Consider the following 24,811-nt stretch of genomic DNA (forward strand, 5'->3'; position numbering starts at 1 on the left):
GTTAGAATAAAACCATTTGTCTGGGGAATGAAGCACAACTAAAAATTATCCTACTGCAGAAGTAAAAATCTTCTCATAATGATATTTTTGATTATGTATTAGCACTGCCATGGATCATTGATAAGGCCATGTTTAAGTAGCACAAGCTTAGCTGCAAGCCTTTAGGTGTCAGTTTTAATCGCGTTGTGGGACATACTGCTGCTGTTCTGACAGTGCTCTAACCTCACGCTATGTCCTAACACTGCCAGTGTACAAGCAGGTACCTGTGTAAAGCTCCCTACATCTGTGGCACTTGACTTCTGTTCCCATAAAATACTTCAGGGTCCTACCACTCCTTTCACGTACCCTGAATGACCAGCCTGCTGTAGTCCCTTGCCAGACAAGGAGCTTTGCTCCCCAGCTGGTCACACCACTTCACAGTTCAGCTGCTCATCAGTTTGCTGTCTGCTTCCAAGTCAGAGGAAAAAAAAAGGGTTTATGTCCTGCTGAGGTGAGAGCACCACTGCAGCGATGAACAAGACACTCTGTCCTCCCTTGTATGCGACAGAGTTTTTGCGACTTCATGTTGTTGGTTGGATCATCTTCAGATTCAAGTAACCAATATAGGAGTGCTGAAGGAGTAATGCAATTTTCTATTATTATTGTACTTCTTCTTATAGAAGTGCATCAGTACATTTTTTTTGTCCCTTCCCTTCCCTTCCCTTCCCTTCCCTTCCCTTCCCTTCCCTTCCCTTCCCTTCCCTTCCCTTCCCTTCCCTTCCCTTCCCTTCCCTTCCCTTCCCTTCCCTTCCCTTCCCTTCCTTCCCCTGTGTTACAGTTTTGAACATGCTGATAGATTGCAGCGAGGATGCTGCTGTTTCCAGAGATGGTCATGTGGAGAAAAACCTCTTTCATTCTTCAAGAGAGACAACAGAATATTATGGGGGTTATGAGAGAGAGAGGAGAACCTTTCACAGGTTGAATAGCTTAAGTCAGCATATAGAGATAATTTGCTTGGACACAGCTAGCAAAAGGCATGTGCCAGCATGTAAATAAATACTATATTCATTGTAATCCTCATATAATAATTGTAAAAATAAGTCCTTACACCTGTGAAACAGTTGCCAAGTTGACTGATGAATATGAACCTTGGCAAGGCAAGAAGTAATGATTTAGGCAATAGGCTAAAGCTCCAGCTTGGTGCATTTTTGAAGCCCCACAGTTCACTTCTGCAGCTAGATTTCCTTAAATGTCATCCCTGCCCTAATCACAAGTGCTTTTTCATCAAGTTTTCAGGACTATGAGCCACTAAATCTATGCTGTAATTATCGTGCTTAGCTGGTAAGCAGCACTACCAGCTTAGGGGGATTGCCGTACAGAAGCGCTGCGCCTCAGCTGTTGCAGGCAGCCCCATCTTTCTTGCAGTCACGGCACTCTCTGGTGAGCTGATCCGCTTGCTCGGAGCTGAAACAAACTCCCAGGGACATCTCCGAGTGCAGTGTGAGCTGGTGGGGGAGGACTGACTGGGATTTTTCATGCCAGCCAACAGTTGTGAAATGAAATTCACGTATTGGCATCGTTCAGCAGACGGCAGGCACAGGCTGCCTGCAGCCACACACTCCTCATGTGGCAAAGGGTGTGAGAGATGGGCACCCTCGGTGGGGATGGCCATGGGATCCTACCAGCCCCCGTGCCTCAACTCTGCTTCCCCTTGCCCAGGAGTGAGAGAGCACCCTCTGGGCTGCCTGGGGGATTTCCATACAGGTGCCCCGTCAGACCGCTGAGCTGGCTGGGGTAGCCTCAGCCTGTCTGTCTCGCTATCCAGAAGGAACAGGGAGGACTGTGAAGTTTACTGGTAAATGGCAGCGCATTGAGCACAGCAGCCAAACTTAAAGAATAATCATTTTCCTCACTCCCTTGAAAGCGAAGGAAATACACTGAATTGTTAACTTAAAATGAGCAAATAAGTCTAAAAGTGAACGAAATAATCCTAAAAATGAGCTAAATACACCTAAAAACTACATAAGGAGAATGTTTGTAAGAGGCATTCAGAAATGCCAGGTTTTATCGACGGGATGGGAGGGCTGCGGGGCTGTGGGAGCAGGAAATCGATGAAGGCGACGGGCAGCCTGCACACTCTGTCCCAGGAGCTGCAGCAGCCACTTGTTCATGCACATTGTGCCAGCCCATCCACACTGATCAGTGCAAGGCCGGCGAGAAGCGGCTGACAGCACACATTGTGCTCTTGGCAGGGCCGGGGTTTGCATTTCCCACAGATGTAGCTCAGGGAAGGCGGATCAGGCCTTGCACATGTGGTTTTGCCTTTCCCTGCTCCTCCTGGTGCAGCAAAAGGCTGAGGCAGTGTTCAATGCCTCTTCTTTCCTGCTCATGCACCCTTCTGTACTGTTCCAGTTCATTTAGGTATTTAATAAGGCCTTTCACAAACCTTACACCTCAGGCTCATGGCTGGGCTTAAAAGCCAGCAGCGTCTCCTGATGCACAACCAACTTCAGCACCAGTGACAAGAGAAAAATATCTTCCCTCTTCCCTAACTGAATTAATAGGAGATACCTCATCACTGATGGCTGTTGTGCCTCGTGGATTGCTAACATTTGGGTGAGATTCCAGTACAGCAGAGCACTCGTAGACTGATGTACATATGTATGTAGGAGTGACTCTAGAGTAACTGGAGTCTGGAAGAGCAGATGTGGGATGCATATTTATTTCCTCAAATTGATGAAATGAGGAAATTCCTACCTCCTCCTTCATGGTATTATCAAAAATGTGTACAAAGATATGCTTCTTCTTTTGGCTTTATATCTTATTGTTGTCAATTATATTATTTCTGCCACTGAAAGGTAGCTCAAAGGCAGAATCATGATACAACTGAGTGGAGTCTGGGTATGAAAACCTACGCGTATTTCTTCGATACGAGATGGGAAGTATGTGAGCAGCCTCTGATGGGAACACACTTCCCAAAGCCCTAAAGATGGGGTTGTTAGTATTGTGCCTGGTGGCAGCAAAGCCACTTAGGCATTAGACTGATCAAATGGCCAAATTTGAGTCTCGCTTCTGCTTCACCGAGCAAAAGAGCCTGTGGATTGCATTGAATTTCATCCACCTCTGAACCAGCGCACACCATTCCCACAGACCAGCTTGTGTGCTTCCAGTGGCTTCTGCTTTGCCCAAAATACTGATGGGGAGAAAGAACAAAACCAGGAGGAGCCTCTTGTCCTCTCCCAACCAAATCCTGAGTGCTGCTGCGGGCACCAGCACCAGGAGGCTGCAGAAGCGGGATGTGAGGCAGGGCCACTGGAGGGGAGCTGCTCCCGACGGCTGCAGAACCTCAGTAGAAAACATGACACATTTTATAACATAATTGCGTGCTTTATTGATATACACAGTAAAGCAGTATATAATACAATAGTAAGGCATATATTTGGTGAAATTTGATATGTTGTGAAAAATGCAGTAAAACTGAAGTTTATAAAAATAATTAGTAAATGTTACAGTGTTGGTGTTAAAACACAATATATTATGATATCCAAGTAATAACCCAGTACTGAGTAACAATGAAATAACATGCCATATGGTATTTATGTATTCAATTACACTGATTATGTTTTACAGTTTAATACTTTGTCATTATAAGGAATATGAAATAATTCCCAAATTATGCTTAAAAAAGCAGCGATAAAGCTTTCAACTTTTTAAATATTTTTGACAGACTCACTCCAAAACTAAGACCTATAAAGTAAAACAAACAAAACAAAACCCTGATGAAAACAACCGTGCAATCCATTTTCCTCTATTTTTTTTTTTCTGAAGAGAAGGTTTAATGTATAAGGGAAAAAAAAAAAGAAGAAACCCAGCTCTTTCTCAGATCTCAATTTAAACCTTCTGATAAAAAAGACCATGAGAAACACATAGGGTTCCTACTGTAATAAAGTGTTAAAAAAGCTCTTTATTATGAAAGCAGAGACTTGGGGGGATTGTACTTATTCTTTGTAAATTATTGTCATTGATATTTAAATGATGAGACCTGTTCACACAATGGACGAGTGGTGATGTAACATTATCTGTACGTAATTGTCAGGAACACCACAAAACCAAAGTGAGGTAGAAATAGCATGACTAGCCATGTTCAATGTTAACTAGCATTCAAAATAAAATCTTTCCCAAGTTTAATTACACTTCATACAAGAAGAGGTAACAGATTTTTACTCTTGCAATATAAAGTCAGATGGTGTGTTTCTATGTATTCTAAGATAAAATTAAAAGCTGGTTAAGAAAATGAAGTGGTAAAGCTTTTGCTGACAGCACCTCATACCCAAACCTACCTCTCACGAGCTGCGGTTAGGTGGCTAATCTGTTTTTCTGTCAGTTCCTCTCTTTCTCACTTTATTGTTAATTGTGCGGTATTACTTGTAGAGAGAAATGGGGAAGGAGAAAGCATCAGGGCCTTTGTTTTGACGATAAATATCTCATGGAGCAGTGTGGCTACCTTCACCTGATACACGCATAAGAACAGCAGTAACTCTCCTACAGCCTTTCCCAAAGGTTGCTCGCTGCATTACAGCTCCTTGGGACCAGCCGCTGTAGCAGGCTGAGACAAGAATTGTGGAAAGGTCGGTTTATATTTTCCAGAGGATCGAGTAGCTCTGTGTTCATTAACAGCACCGCAAGCCATACAAGAAAAGATGCTCAGTGAGAAACCTACTTGTGCTTCATGCTAGAAGCTGAGCCCACATGGGGTCAGGAGGGAGCCTCCCTCTTTCTTCTCTTGTGTGCAGCGAAGTGATGCTAACGGTGGCAGCGGCAGGGGAGAGCCGTGCCCTGCTTCTGCTGAAGCACGGGGTGCTGGCCTGGCCAGCAGAGTACCGGACAGTAAGGTCCAGAGGTTTGATCCGGTAAGGCAATTTCTGCGTTCCTTTACTAATAACATTCAGGAATTTAGTCATCAGAGGAAACACCAGCGCACAGGACAGTCATTAAATTCTTTCCTTCCTTCTTTCCTGTATTTTTTTCCATTCATTTTTTGCAGACTCTGTCACGTAATGTGCTCTTTCATTTAATTATTGCAAACTAGCTGTGTGATTCGTGTAACTGTTAATTTTATTGGAAAGAGGTGAAATAACTACCTTCGCTGGAAGTCCAAGAGATTTTTTTTAAGCCAGCCCTAGTCAGACAAAACCAATGAGAAATGTAAGTTGGCCGTTTTGATGTTGCTGCAGGAAATACTTTTTTTTTTTTCCTTCTTTTTGACAGGCAAGGAAAAGAACACAGAACATGAATCTCTCTCTGATGCAGCTGCAGAGCTGAAATGATACTAAACAAATGCACTGCCTCAATATTTTTTTTGTGTTTTTTAAAGGGGGTTTCTATAAACAATTATTTTTATAAAGCACACTTTAGTTTACAATCTTTCTTTATAACTGTTATAAATTTTTTTTTAAACAACCCGAAATGCGTTCCATATAAAGAAATGGCAAGTTATTTAGCTATCAAGATTTTACATGTAGTTTTCTTATAATTTTTGTACAATTGCATAGACGTGTAAAACCTGCCATTGTTAACAAAACAGTAACAGACTTAGGAAACTACTGAAATCTACAGTATAGTACCACTACCCTTCACAAAAATATAGATTTGTTTTCTTGTAAACTCTTACAGTCTAATCCTCTTTGTAGTATGAATATTATAAAAACCATGCGGGACGCCTGAAGTTGTAAAACACATCTTGCTATTCTAACACCTTGTCGTCGGTCATCACTGTAACTAAGGTTTCCATTGCTCTTCCCAAGTCATCTGCCATGTGGAAAAGGCTTCCTACATTGTGGCCTGAAAAAGAAAGTCAAAGAAGAGGATGTTAAACAAAAAAGAACATACTGCAAAAAGAACGAAGAAGAAAAGGCCAGGTACAGATACATCACTCTCCGCAAGCAGCTCACCACCATTCTCAGTGGACCACACCAGGCAGTCTCCTGGACAGGCACGTGTCATCATTAGCAAAAGCTGCCCATTTTGCTAAGCATTTAACAGCAATACTCGCTTAAACAGCCAGTGTGAACTATGTTGACAGTAAGCCAGCATGTTTGTGTTCCAAAAAAAAACCCAGTAGTGAAGAAACTGTATCGTAACAAATGTTCACCCAAAGCCACGATTAAATCCAATGACATCACAGAAAAGTTTCCAACTGGTGCTGCAAAGCGTTTGACCATTCAGTGCTCTATCAAGGAGAAAAACAGAAACAAACAGATCAGCAGTAATTAACTACATCATTAAAGCCAAGAGGTCCCGACAGGATGTCTGCACAGATAACTAAAACAAAGACCAAGCTCAATGTCTGCAGTTTATTTCATGGTTTTAATAATACCCTTTGCTTTTCGGTCCAGCGAAAACAAAGATGCTGCAATTACCAAGTAACTAGTACACAGTGGTTTATTAGCACATTTCTCCTCACTGGTAACCACTGTAAAGTCCTGAGATGCTACAACCACAGCATGTGGACCTCCTACGCAGAAGTGATAAATAAGCACAAAAATTCTGGAGATGAAACCTGTAACTTCTCACACCCATTTTTCCATTGTTGCGAAAGGAAAGTTAAAGGTGGCAATGCTGATGACCAGTAAGGAATTGCTTCAACAACATTAGAGATCAAACAGACTCCAAGGTAGGGAGATTGATTGCCAAAAGCTGTCGTTTGAGGCACCTGGTGTTCAGCTGGACTCCAGCTGCTGCTCAGAGAAGGGCGGGTCTCCTCTCTGAGGCCTGCATCAGTCCTGCCACCCCCTACAACTGTCTCAGATGCCCCTTGGCATCTCACATGACAGAAATATGGTTCAATCAGCTGAACCCCATCTGGAGTCTCACTCCTGGAAGTGTATGACTGCAGAGGCAATATGAGAGAGATCTGGACACCCCAAAGGATAAGCAACCAGTTCAAGATTTCTTGCAAGGACAAGGGGGAACAAGCAGACAGAAGGTCTTAAAACAAACAGAAGGAAATTATATTCCACACAGCATATAATTACATTACTGAACTCATCACCACAGGCTGATGTAGAAGCCAAACATATAAATGAGTTTAAAAAGGCATTAGAAAATAATCATGGAAGCAAGATTTATTTAGATGCAAAGTGCATGCGACCTCCAGCTCAAGCAGTCCCCAAGCTGCAGAGTGCCAGCAAGTGGAAGTATTTAGCAGGGGAAGAAAACTCAATAAAGCTCCACGTTGCTGTGGCCAGAGGGGTTGATTTACTCCCTAAGAGTACTTGCCGTAGAGTATTTGTTTGGGAAAGCACTGAAGCCACACCACTGTCTGCCTACAACGCTGCTTCTCAGGCACACTTTGCATTAGCCTGCAAGCTGAATCCTCACCATGGTCTGGGAGAAAGCAGCACCCAAATGAATACAGGACATGACCAAGATATCCCAGATACACCTCCCAGTGCCTATACGGTGCAGGAGCCTGACTGCATTGCCACCTACGGGGCTGTTGTCCCTCCTGCCACAACCATCATCTTTAACAACAGGAATGAGGCTTCCCTGTGGGACAAACCGAGCTCGCCCACACAAGCTGGAAGAAACACCCGTTCCCTTCCAGATGTTCAAGGATTGTGGTTGGCATTTCGACAGTGCATGGGGCCTGGAGTGATGTTAGTTAACATTCACCAGAGTGTACGGAATAGAAAACAGATGACCTAAGAAATACCCAGAGAAGCTTGTTTCTCCTGGAAAACTACTACCACCACTTTTTACATCCAAATACTACTTTTTTATTTGAATGTAGCTTTCACTCCACAAAATTATGTCACATCTAAATGGTAACTGCTCAACAAGCTGCCAGCTTCATCGTGAGCTGTGCTGTGCGTGGCACTGTGTCTGGTATCAGTACGAAGAAACACTTGGTTCTAATCTACTTGCACTAATGTACAGAGAAATAGATGCATCAGACAGTAATTTCATATATAAATCATTAATGTAGAGCCATCTATTCATCCTAAGCAAAACCTCCTAATTTACTCATCAGCTTGTCACATGAGAGCATATGAAAAATTGCTGCCAAGTTTTGGTCAAAATATAGCTTACTTTAAAGTAAATGTGTGCTACTGCATTTATTTTAGATGGAAGGGATAATATCTCTTCCTCGCACCAGGCAGGCTGTAATTAAATGCTAGCATAAACTTTCATAAGCAATTCTAGTAATGGTCCTTAATCTTCATCTACCTCTATTACAGCACAATCCCCCTGGCTGAGAATAATCCAGAAAATTTGACCACAGAAAGGGAAAATCTGACACAGTCATAGGAAAGCAGTACTTTTAGGTGAGAGATCCTCAGGTAGATCGAAACATCACTGCCACTGGTTTGCTCTGCTTACCAGAAACTTTGGTATGCTTAAGTATATTTATTGCACAGGGTATCAATGCCTTATCAAAATAATGCTGGTATAACCTGGGTAACCTGCATCATCCCTACAAATTATCCGCACTGACCCTGCAAGCTACTTTCAAGCAGTCTCCAGGCTTTAAATGCTCTTCTTCCTTGCCTGCAGCAGCCCACAGACACCAGACAGGAGGGTGCTGAGAGCTGCAAAGCGGTAACCAGCAGTGGGAGGCAACACTGCCTGTGGGATCACAATCTCTCACTCAGGTTCATTGCCATCTGTTATCTCTAGGAGCAGTGATGGGATTCCAGGACTTTCCAGGGACTCTACCACCACTTATTTCCAGCTCAGGAAGAGTGATCACCCTTCCAGGGATTTACAGCATCTCAACCTGCTAACACCCATCTTCAGAAATAAATAGTATTAGTTAATATTATTTTGTTCTATCAGACACAGAGCTGTAAAGATAACAAAAGCAAGCTGGTTTTATAGAAAGAGTGTATGTCTAGAAAGAAAATATGAAATCAAAAAATCTTTAATTAAAAGAAAATATAAAAGTCTTTCAGAAGCCTGCCACAGTAGGTACAAAATACTGAGTTGCTCAGGCAGCTAACACACAGGCCAAGAAGACCTAATGCATCCAGAGATCCCTAGATTAAATACTTTTAATGCACACAGATTACAGGAATGTGTGTTAATGCTTTTTTTCTTTTCTCTATTAATTTCTCTGTTATTTTCGAAATAACCATGCTTTGAATCTGATCTCCCTCCACAAAAACTGCAGGGGGTGAGGCTGAGGTGATTACACAGACCTAGCTCCGTGTTCTCCCTGCATCACAGGCCACAACTTCCTCTGCAGAGAAGCCGAACAGTCGCCTGCCTCCTCCTGAGCCATCCGAGCTCAGCACCCAGGGCACGATGCTAAACCTCTGCCCACTGCAGTGCATGCTAGCAGCTGGGCTGTGAAGTGCACCGCTCCTGGGAGGGGAGGACACGGGGCAGACAGGCAGCGCTGCTCTGCTCCTCCGGCCACTCACCACGAACCTCAGCGGGGCACCTCCACACTGCCAGGGTTTGGATATGAATCAAGCAGCAGAGCTCTGAGCCAGGTGGTTTGGGCTAAAGGACCTCATGCTGCTTTGCATTGCACACTGAGAGGTGCTCACCACGGGAACGGTAGCGTTAAGGACATCACCAGCCCAGGAGCAGTTTTGTAGCACAAAATAAAAGGTAAAAGCCCTTCTTTTTTACCTTACTCCTCCTTGCAATGGAACCAGAGGCAGACTGGACAGGTGGTCTAATTTTGATTCATGACTCCTCACCTGCTGCAAAGTGACCTGCACAGCAGAGTACGGTATTTCACAGGGTTTCTGCAAATCCTCTGCAGGCAGCAGGCAGGCAGCACCGACCTGGAGCACGCTGCCCTTGCTCTGGGGCGCTCTAGTTTCTGAGCCCCTTTCCTGTGGCTCTCATGACCTGAGCAACTTTTTCACTGATGCAGGGAAAAATATCCGGGATAAGTGCTATGGGGCGATTAGGATTTTGCCTCTCTTGCACAAGGGAGTAGCAGGTAGGACAATAAAGACTACAAGTAGTTGAAAACAACATACGCAGTAATTTCTTGGTACTCTACCTGTAACAAATATACCCTCTTCTAAGAGCTCAAATTCACTGTTTCGATATAGCTCTGCTTTTTCTTATTGAATACTTGCTTTCTTGTCCTCTGTGAGATTGAAACGTAAAACACTGACATTTTTAATTAAGAAGAAAATGAGAAAAATATTGTCCCCAAAGCACTTAGAAAAATATATATCATAGCTTCCCACTCATTATTATTATTATTTTTTAATATAACTCCACCAAAGAAGGCATTAATTCCATTTTTTTTCCACATTAAAGCTGAAGAAGCTTTATCCATGCTTCAGGCACTGAAAGGTCAGAAGATGCTATTTAAGAAAAATACTAGCACAGTCTTTGAAATGCTGCAATAACACTCAACGTGGGCATGGACAGTATCAGCTTAGACATAAAATGGAGGGAATACTAATACAGGTGCATTTGCTTTGAAAGCAGGAGATGCCTCTTTTTGCAGACAGTAGCTACATCATTTCTGGTTGCACACAGAATGATGTGCTTCGTATCTGCTGAATTTGCTTTAGAGGCTATACTGGAATTAAGGCCCTTGGGTGAGGGCGCAGTAATTGAGTATCAATCTCACAGCACAGCTTGTCACAGAAATAAATGTGGAGCATTCAGACTCCAAAGAGTGGACAGAACGTAAATTAAGAAACCCCAGCACAGTGCAGTCTCTTTTCAGCAGCACAGATTTCTATCCCTTCCCCCACCAAAGAGAAATCCTTCCTGTTGGTAGCGTGGATTTTGATACCCGTATTCATATCGAGTAATGCCATGGAATCCATGGGATTACACACAAAGACAATACCTAATGTGAATAATGGGATCAAAACCTGGCCTAGTGGGCTTAAAACTGCATGATCTGACGTTGCACAAATGGGTTCACGCATAAAGCAAAAGCTGTTCTGTAACTTAGCTCATATACTTCACGGGCACGCAGAGAATTGTGTTTTATATTCAGGTCTGCAAGTTACTAAGCACCCTCTGGCACTGCCAGTGAGCACAAATACCACTGGAGAGCTGTAAGTAATTCGCTGAAGGAGTCAATGTTTTTAGGGTTACGCTGCTGGAATCAGATCAGGTAAAAACATGCCCATTTTTCTAACCTTTTATATTTTTAATTGTAGCAAAAGTCCTCAGCAGCAGAACCTTTTCCCTTTTCTGAACAGTATGAATAAGCGTGAACCAGGATAATGGAAATCAACAACTTGCTTTGCTCAGTTGGAGAACAACTCACAGACCGAACGTGAAGGGCTGAATACGAAATCAGTTCCATGCGATTTCTGAACTGGTGCAGTCTGAAGACATGCCAAGCACCCTTTTTTGATCCATATGAAAGGATCTGACATTTCAGGACAGACTTAATCTGCATTGAGGATCTCTCTCCTCAAAACAGCTGGACCTGTGCAAACTGCACGTGCAGAGAACCACTGTACTTCAAGGCACCGTGGTAAAGCAAATCCTAGCTTCCCCAGAGCAGCGTGTGGCTGGCCAGGGGCTCAGAGCAGCCCAACTCAAAACCCCAGAGTAGTGCCTCCTCATGAGCCCACCCCGCTGTGACAGTGGGCGCTTGCAAATTGGGTTTGGCCTCATCCACACTGAACATCTGTACAGGAAAGGTCATTTCACAGCTACCTGCAGTTGCACTCAGGCAGTCTCTGAATATTTTATCTTTATTAATAAAGCTCCCTAGGAGTTCATCTTGCAAACGTTGTCTCTGGCTGGAGAGCGAAGAGCAGCTTTGAAGAGGAAAAATAAAGGCTCGCTGGAAATCCTTTAAAAGGTGCTGGGACAACACGGCGCAAAACATTTTCCTCCATGAACAAGCAGCAATGTACACATTCTGAAATCTGTTTTGCATCAAACCAACCAGTTTGCAAGTGCAGTGAAAGCTGCTGCCCGTTTACATCACTGAACACAGCGCTGTGGAGCTGGCGAGTGTTAGTAGCATTCTTCACTGTGCAACAGTACATCATCAGTACATCGATACACCTCAATCTCTTATACCTCTCAACTCTCACTGTTTTAAGGAAAAATATTGAATTACTGGGGATCATGGTTGGTGTTTTGGCAAATGTATGCAAATAAAATCCTAAGTATGTAAGCAGAACAGCAAGGGACGTGGGTCTTGCTGTTTTGTTCACACACAAGAATGGCAGAATATATGTCAATGGCAGCAGCATTATTTACTGCATGCATTTATCATACAAAGGTTTAATTTCAATGCATTATTTCATCCTCCCCATTCCTGAATTTCCATCTCTGGGAAGATGTAAGAGAAGGCACATCCCTGGGCTAGCACTGTCTCCGTAGAGAGTTGAGAGGTACGGTACTGTTAGAGCACACTAATGGCGAATGCACTCAGCAAAATCAAACAAAACCAAAATGACAAGAAGACAATCCCCGCTCTTCAACAAAACCAAGCGAACCCGTGCTGCTGTCACACACATGCTGGGCACAGAAAGCAAGATGTGACAAACAGAAGCCATGGCAGTGAGCTTGCATCTCACTAACCTCTCTCACTGGCTTTCCAGGGGCATTTCTTCCTTTAGGAACAGAGAGAGGAAGTGGAAGAAATATCAGAAAAGAAAAAAAAAAAACACACAACAACACACACGAATGTATTTTTTACACTGTAAGAGACACTTCAGTTTTGATTTAGGACTTTAATATTAAATAACTGCATTTCTGCTTTAAACAAGGATTGAGAGTACATTGAAATCCACTGACGATTCTGGGCTGATTTATTCAAGAAGAGTTCTGTAATCTGCTGTTTGGTTTTAACTTAGCAAGAACACTTGAGAAAACCACTAAAACTGACATACAACCCCTTCAGCTGAGGATAAGGATGACAGAGAGAATCTGAATTCACATTCTGGGCATGCGAATTTCATCAATTTGAGTACTTCTGCTAATTAGTATTGGTGGTAAAATCATGCTTCCCCACTTCAAAATTAATTTATCCAGACACATTACATTTTATTACTGCCTACATATATATATCCGCATATACCATCATATATACACGTTTTCATACACTTATTTTACACCTAAAGCTATTAGACCACAATATCACCATTCTCACATTCAAGACAAATGTACTACAGATGATATTTCTAGCAAGTTGATTTGCATGCACTGTAAAAACAGGGAGCAGAGGCACAAAGAAGGGAAAAAAATCAAGTAAAGGGGAAAAAAGGGAAAGTTGCTCAACACTTTTTAGCTGCAAGAACAAAACAGAGCAGGCAGTAATGACTTTAGCTGAAAAGATGTCTCTTATGAAGCTGTACAGAAGCCATTCTTTGACCAAGCAGATTCTTCTCAATCACTTAGTGTAGTACACGTGTTTTAAAAAAGAAAGCCAGGTGAAAATCAACAGTAGGAACACCCCTTGTTCCTCCCCTGACAATAAAGCTCTTACTGCCTCCACAAGCAGTGCTCCACTGCCACTGGTGCATTACTGGGAGCACTGGTACCACCAGTCTTAGGCAAGAGACTCTCCGAGGTAGGTGTTGTTTAAGAAAGAGCATGATCTTTGTCCCAGAGCTGCTGTAAATAATGTAATTGTAAACAATGTACGAGACAACCAGGAGAGAGAAAGCTGTGTGAGTGAGAACACACCAGTCAGCACAACAGTGACCTAATTGCTGTCGAGTTTTTTTTGTAGGTATTGTGGCCTGCATAGAGGGTAGGGATAGAAGATGATAAATAACTTTGCAGGTATTTTACAAGGAGGTGAACAAGGGGCAGCAATGGAGAAAAGCTGAACAAAGGAGGTAATGGAAAGGAGGAGAGGATAGACAGTGAGTGGCACCACTGACCAGTCACAGGTTGGAGACACTATTCAAGTACAAAATTAAGGTGATAGAAGAGGCTGGTATAACCTGTGAAGGGCCTTCACAGTGAAGGTTATCATTTATAGAACAAAAAGGTTTCATTCCTTTCCTTCCCTTCTCCCTCTTCCTAGTAACATCCCTCTTACCATCAGAAATGATAATAAAAACAGCAATAATATTAGGTTCTAGGTCATGTTCTGGATGTGGGATTTTATTCTGGATTTAGGGGGAGCCTTGACTCAGAGTAGATCTGCACTGCACACAGACAGTGCTGCACTGAGGTACTAGCGCAAGCTTGACTGCTGGCAGAGGTGTAGCTTCAGTTTAGAGCACTTACCATAGTTTTATTCATGCTGTTTCTTTACAGGTTAAGTTACCTCGCTGGGGAGTTTCAGGCTGTTCTGACTAGACATCTTTATTAATGAAGGGTCTGTTCCTTTCCACCTAGATCCTCACTATGGGACTTAATGTGGCTAAAACCCACCAAAGATCCCGCTACAGTCCACTCAGCCTGCCTTGCAGGCCTGCCTAACTCAGAAAGACTTAACTGAGTCCCTGCACACCCCCTGCAACCTCCTCTTGTGCTTGTATTGGGAGCCACAAATGCTCAAAAATGCCTCCCTAGCAGGGAAGAAGTGAACCCCTCACTGATAGAAATCATGTAATAGAAAAGCCTTGGCAATGAAGATGTAAAACCTTTTGCACACTTTGATCTTACATGTATTCTTAGGAAGAGCTCCAAGGTTTAGATCAGTCAGCGGTCTTCCTGAGACCTCCAGAAACTGCAACACGGGTGTGAGAAAGTCCTGGGCCATGAGGGAGGCTTGGGTAAGAGAAGAGGAAGAACTGCCTACACCAATATGCTAGATGCTTTTGGAGCTTTTAAGAGATGCCTACCTTGTCTGCATGAGCATCTAAATTTGTGGCTACTCAGTGCCTAGTTTAAATATCTACGTGAGAAGGAACGACTGGATTCTACTTGAAAATGAATGGATTTAAAGGTAACTGGGAGAGCTCTGTCCCACACTAAACTGCTGGTGAGCGATCACCCTAGAATTTCTTGAATGTAACGAAGAGTGAGGCTACTACTGTAACAGCTAATTTCTTTTGGAAGAAGATTAAAAAGGATTTAATGGATTTTGTTTTATTTTCTTCTTTGTATACAAATGTATACATTTCTGAAAATTTGTGTTCTCTAAGACATCAGAATACTGACACCATGCATGCATGCCTGATATGTACTGCTCCTGCCCAATTCAAGATTTCCTCCCCTCCCAAAATAAAGGAATCATTTTTTTCTCCTTGTTTTTGGAAATATACATGACACTGCATCAATAGCAAAGGTATGCAGCGAGCGATCAGAACAACCCTGAAGGCACAGGCACTAATAAAAACTTCATGCACCTATGCAGTTTCAGATCAAAGCACAGAGCACTGCTTCACTGCTCCTCTCAGACACAATGCAGGAGAGGGACAGGCTGCAGAGGGGAGAGCTCTGCAAACAGTATGAAAAAAAAATAAAATTGATTGAAGTTTTGTGACATTCATTAATGTATTCTCAGTTTACATCAGGACTGAGTATTAAAAATCAGGTAAGGCTGAGCCCTCCCCATCACTACTGCAGAACTCTGCAGAGCAGCTCAGCTACTTCAGTTCAGCACTCTGCCACAGGCAGATAATCCTGAGTGATCAGGAATCTGCAGAATCACAGAGGGATAAGCAATTTCTGCCACCTGGGCTAACTGCTGTGGTGTATGTACCATGCATACACCATAGCACAGAGGAAGGGGATATACTCCAGAAGAAGCCAGACTAGCTCAAATAGGAAAGTATTTCTAGAAGTCTGTGCAATGTAATTACTCCAGTGTATTCTTCTCATAATTCAGTAAATCAGGAAATAAAAACGTGAGTCATGAGATGCTTTGCTGCCAGAATAAAAGTAACTCCAGTATTTGCAGTGATCAAAGTTACTAATCCCACTTACGTTAGTCCCATTCACAACAGAGTGACAGAGCCTGGCTGATGCAAGACTGAGAGAAGACAATGTATCTGGTATGCTTCGATGTGAATTAAATAAAAATAAAACAAAACCTCTGCTCTCCTTAGTGCCATTTATTTATTGTTGTGAGATCTTGTAATTTCACTGCGCAAGACAACATCTGTATTAAGCAGCACCAAGTTAAATGATTACAGTGAGGGCTGATCCCTCTCCAAACGTTTCCACGTGATGTCAGGGACGTTTAGCTCTTTGAAGCCATTACGGTTGCATTTCTAACCACTTCACTGCTCCCACTTCCACAAGCACGGGCTGTGCACTGAAATCATGGGGAGCTCTCTCACTGAGTTCAGTAACTTGAGAATTTCTGTCCCTAAATTCACCTCTGGGTTTAATTCATGAAAGGCATTTGCCACAAAACCTTAACCACAAAACAGTCTGGTCCACCATATGAGCCAACTGAAACTACGCAACTTGTTTATCCTCAGTGCTGCAGGAGAGAGGAATTTGGGTTTAAAAATACTGTCCTGTCAATCTTACTTTCTAACTGTGAACTAATTCCCTGGAGATTTAGTAGCCTGGGCACAAATACAGTGTGAAAATGTTTTCCTCTGTGGCCCATTATCTACCAGGGTCAAATAAACCACGGAGGTGGTATTTAATAGTAGATTTCCACTAAATGTCAGACCTCTGGCTTTGACATCTGTTTTGAGTTAGCAGAGCAGCTGTTTGAAGCAGCTGCAGTAGTTGTGAATTTGCTGGGAGCAGCAAAGTAAAGGAGGAATGGATGGGAAGCCTCACAGATTTAAAGGAAAGAAAAACTCCTCAAGGACAGCAATCATCAGGTATTCAGCAGAATTTCCCTCTATAGAAATAAAGCAGCTTTCAGCACCAACAGTCAGCTGTGCAAGGAGCACGGAGGTCCTGCGCTACTTAGAAAATGCTAAGAACTGCCAAGAGGTTAATCTGAAGGAAAAAAAAAAAATACAACAACAATAAAAGGTATATAGGAACACAAGACATTTCATCTGAGATCTGTTTACAAAGAGCTGTGATACGATTTGTTTAATGCATGCTTCTTTAAAATGCATTCAAAATGAATGCTATGAAGCCTTGATGCCTCTTTTAAAACATCTCTGGTTATCAAAAGCTTGGAAAATATCGTAATCAAAACAAATCTATCTCCAGGTAAGTGAAAATTAATTACTACTAAATTTTATTGCTTTGTTTCAGAAGTCCAAAATAAAAGCTTTATTTGTTTTAGAGAACTACTTTGCAACATGATCAAAGCTTACTCTTCAAATGCTTTTGATGATATTTTGACTAAACATTTATTTTAATTTCTATCCTGTGATGTTCAACTATATTTCTGTTCACCCAAGCACAGAAATTCTCTCCTTTTCTGTATTCATTGCTTATTCAGCTCTTTGAACTTTTCTCATAAACCAAAGCCTTCAGCATCCAGTTTGCTCTTGTCATCTTGTTCTGCACTCCTCCAATTTGTTGTTATCCTCATGGCACTGATACCCAGAATTACATTCCTTATTCAAAAGCAGTATCACTCCCTACACTGTGACATGCTGGAGTTGGACATTCAGCTTCAAATTTAACATGCTTATTTTTACAGGCCACGAAGCAAAACAATGTTTAATGTACTGCTGATAACTTCCCAGGCCTTTTAATATATCCCTAGATTTCCTCAACTGATTCCAATTTCAGGCTATATAGATGGATGTTCTTCCCTTCCTGGATTTCATTTTGTTATTCTCTTTTCATTTGCAGTCTAGGTAGGTTTTGTCATGTGCACTATGTCCTTTGTAGCTCTTCAGAGCATAGTCTATGAATATCATAGCTGACTGCCCTTTCCACCTTTGTATAGAAATAAACAAAGTTATTTCTAATACTAGTCAATATTGGACTTTTAACCTATCTTCCTGATAGTTTTAATTCCTAAAGACTGTATGCATTATAGGTGGTAGCACCTAATCCATGTAGCCTGAATTCATCTTTCCGGTAATATTTTATGAGTTACTCTAACAGAACAGACTTATGAATGCCAATCTGGGATGGCGGTGTTTCTTGCATCAGACATTTTTTTAATTCTACTTAAAAATAAGAATTCATTTAAGACAATTTAAGCTTTATACATTTGTGCTTATTATTCATTTGGGTTTATTGTTCTTTTTCCTGAATATCTGTAAGTGGCTTGACATTCAATGTAACCTGTAATGCAAAGAAATAAAATACTACTTCCAACACTTTTGAATCCTTACATTATGCTCTCTTTTCAGTCTGCTTTGCCACTGCTTTAACTCTTTTGCAATTACACTCCAATGCTTTATTACAGACTGGAAATCCGAAATAAAGATGTGCATATCTCAACAGCAAAATGGCCCGATTTTTTGTTGAGACCAATCAGCCTTGCTTCGTTTTCTAATGTCCGGTGTCTTGTAAATCCCGACACCTGGGGAATCTGACTGCATACGGATGGCACCATCTGATAATGATGGTCTAAATGAGGCTGTGGCAAATCACCTGTGGATGTAAGCTTTGTTTATGCAGTATCACGATATTCAACTGAGAATATCACTTATTAAAATGAGAGTAGAAGAAAATTTCATTATTGAAGTTTCCATGAGGTCTCAGCAAAACTGACAATGTCAGCAGCCTTCTACAACAACCAGTGACTGGAAAGCCATTGCACTGGTTGTATAACAAACTACTTCTTTTCCATAAATGATTTAACCTTTCCTATTCTTCAATCAAAAACAGTTATACAAACCTAGCATTCATGCAAATAAATCCAAAACTATAACAAAGAACTAAGAAACCCAATGAAACGTGGCACTAATCTCTTCAGCCCAAACCATAAGGTCCAAGTCACATGAAGTGAACAGTTTTTTCTCCCATATGGACCAATCTTACTGTGTAGCAGCCAAAGAGAGGGGAAGAGGCAGATTCTTGCAGAGCCCAGAAATGGTTTGGTCAGGCCCAGGAGAAGAGTCCTGTAGGAAGCCTGACTTTGCCAGACTCTCTCTGCTAGAGAATGTTTTCGTCCTCTACAGCTGCTCGTCAGGCAGGAAAGCAGGAACAAACAGCAGCTGTGTTTTAGAAAACTCGATATGAGTGATATATGATTTCACGAACAGGAGGGCTTACACAATGCACAGAGGCCAAGTACTGTGGAGGAGTCTTTCTGCTGTAGAGTCCAAGGACAGAAAAATAAAGATATCATATTTATAAGCAGTGGGAAAACAAAGCTCTCCGAATCAGCGCTATCTGTGGCGATAAATTGTTAGCTGAACATACTAATTCTAATTTGTTTTCATTTGTCTCAGCAGGATATTGTCCCACCAAATACTTTACCACTTCATCATTTGTTGGTAATGAATGTATTTCTTGCAGTCTCTTTGCGGGATATTTATGATCACATAATCCACTTTTAACATATTTACCAAATGAAGAAGCAAAATCAGGAAATATATTATTTCTCTGTATTGAAATTACCGCATTTTGCATCACCAGAAAGCAAATGTGAAATTATAGCGTAACTTTCTAAACTAAAATATTAACGAATGTTACACATTTCAAATCTTTTTTTTTTTTTTTTTGACTAGACTGTACATTCTGTTAGTTTTATTATTGAAGCTTTTTATTATTCACTAAGGAAATAAAAAACCTTTTCTACTCTCAGACAGCAGGGAATGGTATCTAAGAGACTGATCTCTACCTATTCATACACAGGAAATGAACCACTGTATTTTCAATAACTCATTAACTGTTGTTTTGAAAATTACTCCTATTTTACTTAAGACTAAGCTTGTTTTTAAGAAGAAACACTGTTTGTCAGTGTTATCAGCTATGATAACAAATCAGTTTTGTCACAACAGTGAAGGGTGAGCATTTTAACATACGGTTGTCTGCAGCTAGACACATACAATTATGCAAGATCTCATAAATAGAATATATTTATAAAAATGATGGTCACTAATAAGAAAGCACCGGTTGCTGGAACCTCATGTACAGAGCAACTTTATGAATATGCCCATTCTTGTCTACATACCAATATTTCAAAGATTTTCATCAGTTCTGTCTGGGAGTTAATACAATACGTAAAATGAGGACTGGACATATGACAGCTTCTGACATAACACTGAGAAGGAGATCAGTGTAGTTAATGATACATCATATTAGATTGTCTTAAACAAGTTTTCTATACTACATCTTTCAATCTGTAGCATGAGTTATTATACAGTTTATGCTTTCTCTTTTTCCACCGCTCATTGATGATGAGAGCTGAGCTCACTTTAAAATCAAAGAATGGAGAAAATTTGACTTCACTGAAAGTCTAGCACGATGGTTAAGGCACGAAGCTATGACAGAACTTCTGAGGGACATGTGCTAACTGTGCAACAGGCCATGAAGTCTGTCTATGCCCCTGCTGAAACACACCCAACAGGGTATCTATCAATAGACATGGGGTCTTTCAAGGGGTTTATGTCTGAGCCTTCTTTCACTCTTTCACTGTGGCAGGTAACATCTCACACATCCTCTCTCCCGTTAGGAATCTAAGTCATCTTTCTTGGCAGCGGGGCATTTTTTCTGGGCTCAGGGAAGACCTTTCCTCAATGAATAAAAGCTGAAAAAATAAAATTCCAAATGCTTATTTTCAGCAAACAACATGAAGACCAAAATGGAAATACTGGAAGAAATGCTGGGGTTGTATATACACAGCCAATGCTGCCCAATCAAGCAGTCCAGTTGCTTTTTCTCTGTCACTCAGAACCTATGTGCCATAAGGTCAAGAATTTTGACTCAGAACTTTAATATTATTTAGAACCACATTCTTCCTGGAAAAAGGCAAGAAGGCAAAATACGGAAGGACCTATTAAAAATAAATCAGCAAGAGGACAGACTGAAAGAGAGAAGCTGTGAGAAGAACACAGCAAAAGAGGAAAGAAGAAAATGCTAAGGAGAAAAAGAGTCTAAGAGGATGTTGTTTCATCCACTTATCTAGCAACTGCTACTTGTGGAGGAAACTTGAGGTACAGAAGGGGCAGGTTGCTTCTCCACTCTAAACTGGACAGGTTTATCTATGGCAATTGGTAAAATAAAAACAAAAAACAGAGAAACAAAACAAACAAACAAAAACCCACACATACGCAAAAAAAAAAAACAACACACCTCAAACACATGAAAAGATAAAGGAATGGAAAGTACTTTTAATTTCTGCTCTGCCCAAAACAACCATGACTTATTTACAAGCGTGATGCTCTCCTCCACTTGCACATGCTCCCGGGCTTACCTCTGGAACTGGGGAAGGAGTTGTTAAGCTGCTCCATCACTTCCTCCAAACCTGTGCTTGTGTCCTGGGGAGGGCTGAGCAGGTCGTCCTCGCCTGGAAAAGAAATGCAAACCACTGCATTTAAGCCACTATGAAACTATTTGGTAACACCTTACTATTGCACATGTCCTTCACAAAGCTAAGGCTGGTCACTTAAACACATTTTCTACTTAGTGTACAATGAAAATCGTCAAGGTGAATTTTGTTGACTTTTTATGCCTCTTATGCTTCTGTTTGTTGTTTTTTTGTTTTTTGTTTTTTGTTTTTTTAAGTGTTAGGATTTAAGTAAAATTAGACAATGAATTTTAAACAATTAACCCTGATTTTAACTTGTAACAAGGGATTTAAGAAATAACCTGCTCTGGTAACAGAAGTGGGGCAAAATGTCTGCCAGGAACATTTCGTTCTATAAATGATGCTCCTTGTTTCAGCTTCTCTTATTCTATTAATGGTAAAAGCAATTGCTGTTGTGAGTGCTGCTACTGAGGAGCTTTCTAATAGTGCTGGATTCATGCTAGCGCTGCTTTGCTGAGCTGCATAAATCAGTAGAAACCTAGATTCTCATCTGCATCAGTATTAATATTTCTGACAGTTTAATTGCATCAGATTGGCGCTCCAAGAACATTCAATTGTACCATAAAAGGGTTTAGCAGCAGTTTAATAAAGCGAAATACATTTCTCCCACTGAATAATTTCTATAACCTGATTATAGGGCAGTAGCTTAATGGGAAATTCAATATATTTTATTTTTACTGGGGTTATTTTGGTTGTGGTTTCCGATAACCAAAATCCATCTGTTGATTTTACTGTAGACCCTAGCCTCTAGTAGAAATAAACCATCTGAAAAGAGAATACACCTAAAAGATGCTTCGAATGACATTCTCCTTTTACCAGATTTCTTTTATCCCTATTAATACATAAAATAAATTTTGCCTGTTGTAATAACCACAGAGGTATATCCTTGTTTTGAAAATAACTTAATGACCCTTTACTCTAAAGTCTTGCCCTATTCAACTTCAGTAATAAACTACCTAGAAGCTAACTTGCTAACTGCCTAATAAGCTACCTTGCTGTTAGCTTTAAGATTCTTTAAACTTTGTCAGTGCTCCATGCTAGTGGGAAGTCTACTAAAAGAGATGTTAAAGGAACAATTCAGGACTGCATAGATTCCATATGACTCAGCGTAGTGTTGGCCTCACCTTAGGACCAGGAGTTTCAAAACACTGGCCAAGAATTATTTTTCACACCCCAGTAAACGAAATGGGTTAAAATATCTGTAAGAAGCTCTTAATTCATATGAACAGTTTCTTTTAATGGTCTAGAAAATGGCTGCTGAGGCTGCTGCAGCTTGTTCAGCTTTCCACTGGTGCTGGGTTCACAGACCAGAACAACCCAAGTCATATCACAAGCTATTTTTACATTAAGTGTTGCATCAACAGAGGTGCTTTAGCAAAATAAGTGTCCTTCCAGCCTCTGCTGGATGCCAACGTGAAAACTTAGAGCAAGGTCTTACCACTTCTACCCAGGCTGAGTACGTTATCAGCATGCCTGCAAAAAACAGGCGTTTTCATGTTTTTCAAGTTTTTCTTCAAAAGAAGAGGGCATTAGTTCTCCTGTCCTGGCCAAAAAGAACTACCAAGAAAAACTACCGTGGCAAACTGACAACAGGTACTGATTTCCAAACATCCTGGTAAGTGCTGATACACCTTGAAATGTGCTTACCCTGAAGACTGCTCTATCTTTATTTAAAATACACTGTTTTTATTCTTTCTCATTTGGATTATCTTTCTGAGCATGTCATTGTAAATAACATAATAAAATAAGACATCAGCCAAGCAATCTTCAGATGTCAATTACCACTTTAACCAAACCAGTCTTCCCAATTTGTTTCTGTAAGGTGCTTGGAGAGTTGGGTGGATGGCAAATGTTCTGGTAGTACCTGAATAAATTAAAGTTCAGCAACAATCTCTGGGCTCACACACCTCAGAGAACCTCACTACCACTACAGTACTGGAAGGAAAAGTCAACGTTTAGGCCCTTCCCATTAGGACTCCATGAGAAGAAAAGCAGAACCTTTCAACTCGCCAAGGTGTCTCTGATTATCAAAGGATAAGCTCTTCTATCTGCAAGTAAGGCTCTGAGATTGCTGCTGCTTTTACCAGAAGGTTGGAGACCACCAGTGGTGGCAAGATTTTTACAGCAATCTCTCCTTGACAAAGCAGAGACAGGGGAAAAAAAAAAAAAAAAGAAGGTCTCCTGTCAAAGAGAAAAATATATGAAAGCTGCCACTACATCTCATTGCCTGAGAGACCTATAGATGCTCAGCATTTTCTTGAAAATTATTACTCCTCACTACTGGGACCACGCTTCTTGTACGAAACCACTATATGAAGGCACTATTTATGACACCATTCTGGTTCCATTCACAATTCTAGAATATTCTAAATTGTGCTTTAAAAAACTCTCAGACTAACAAATAATGCTTTCTGGAATGAAAGGTGACAATAAACTGTATTAGTTGCGGTTGGTAATTCTTTTTATAAACTCTGTTCCATACTGCTGACCCTGTTGCATTGCTGGCTCTCAACATGATCGTAGTGATAACGATTCAACATCTCACTGTCCTTCCACATAGTCTCGATTCAACAAACAAAAAAAAACAATTCATGTCTGAAGATTTGTTTCAAATAAGGAAGTTTTAGCAGATTATATGATTATATGCATGTTAATTTATTCCAGTCTCACAATGTAAATCTGAATAATTTTAGATCAAGTCAAATGAAAGGACATACATTATTGTATTTCTGGCCTTCTAAAAGACAAAATATGAAACCCTAAGTTTTAATCCGATGGTAGGGAACCACCGTCTTCCCATTTTTTTTCTTGAGTATTTTAATAAGCATGCTTTGTGCGATGGAATTCATGACGTTTCTTCAGAAAGTCAATGAAAATTATTCCACAGCAAAATATTAACTCACTAGTAATGCAATTACATGATTCAAATCAAATTCCGATTACCTGTGATTGTACTCTCAACCCCAATATTTAACTTCCTACAATTTATTTCCTTTTTCTTTTTTTTTTTTTTTGTGGAACCTATAGAATCCATCTTGTTTGATACCAGCACTAGTTGACATTTTCACCCACGCTCAGGAGGGAAGACAGACCTCCTTAATAAGTTGCATCTCCCACAGCTACAGGGCCTCATACCAATGAGAACATCCCTTCCCATTCTTCTTCTCACTGGGATAGATTCTTTCACAAAACACAGTGAAAAGCTCCCACTTAAGCCTTCTACTTTTCCCAAAAGCCACTCACTGATATACACTAAATACATTCTTGTGTATGAAGTTGAATGTTATTTTCAGATTTCAAGTATTATCTTGTTGAAGTAATTTAAGTGCATTTGCTTAAAGATGCTGAAATGGATGACTGCTTTGTCACTAACATAAAACCCTTACCACTTGCTAATAAATATTATAAAGCAGACAGGAAATCAGGAAAATGCTACAGAACAGTTACTAAAAGCATTGAAATAATAATAATCCCAACCTCAACCTACAGCATATTATTACTCAACCTTACTCCACAACTCGTATGACTTTTATTAGCACATCTGATGTGGTATTTAGA

General features: G+C 40.9%; 1 protein-coding gene across 10 annotated transcripts in view; it reads right to left on the reverse strand.

Annotated features, from left to right (window-relative positions):
• Positions 1-3,370: 3,370 nt before the first annotated feature.
• The window catches only part of DMD (dystrophin), a 1,234,381-nt gene continuing 1,212,940 nt past the window's right edge, over positions 3,371-24,811 (reverse strand). For 7 of the 10 annotated variants that reach the window (XM_084305932.1, XM_084305933.1, XM_084305930.1 and 4 more), the window contains 3 exons: positions 21,140-21,232; positions 12,517-12,548; positions 3,371-5,820 (listed from right to left, as the gene is read on the reverse strand). In XM_084305932.1, coding sequence (XP_084162058.1) covers positions 5,809-5,820; positions 12,517-12,548; positions 21,140-21,232 — 137 coding nt within the window. In that variant the 3' untranslated portion in view covers positions 3,371-5,808. The remainder of the gene's footprint in view (positions 5,821-12,516; positions 12,549-21,139; positions 21,233-24,811) is intronic. The other 3 variants (XM_084305928.1, XM_084305936.1, XM_084305935.1) reach the window with 1 other exon arrangement.

Source organism: Netta rufina (genome assembly GCF_964035555.1).
Source record: "Netta rufina genome assembly, chromosome: 1".
Classification (NCBI taxonomy): Eukaryota; Metazoa; Chordata; class Aves; order Anseriformes; family Anatidae; genus Netta; species Netta rufina.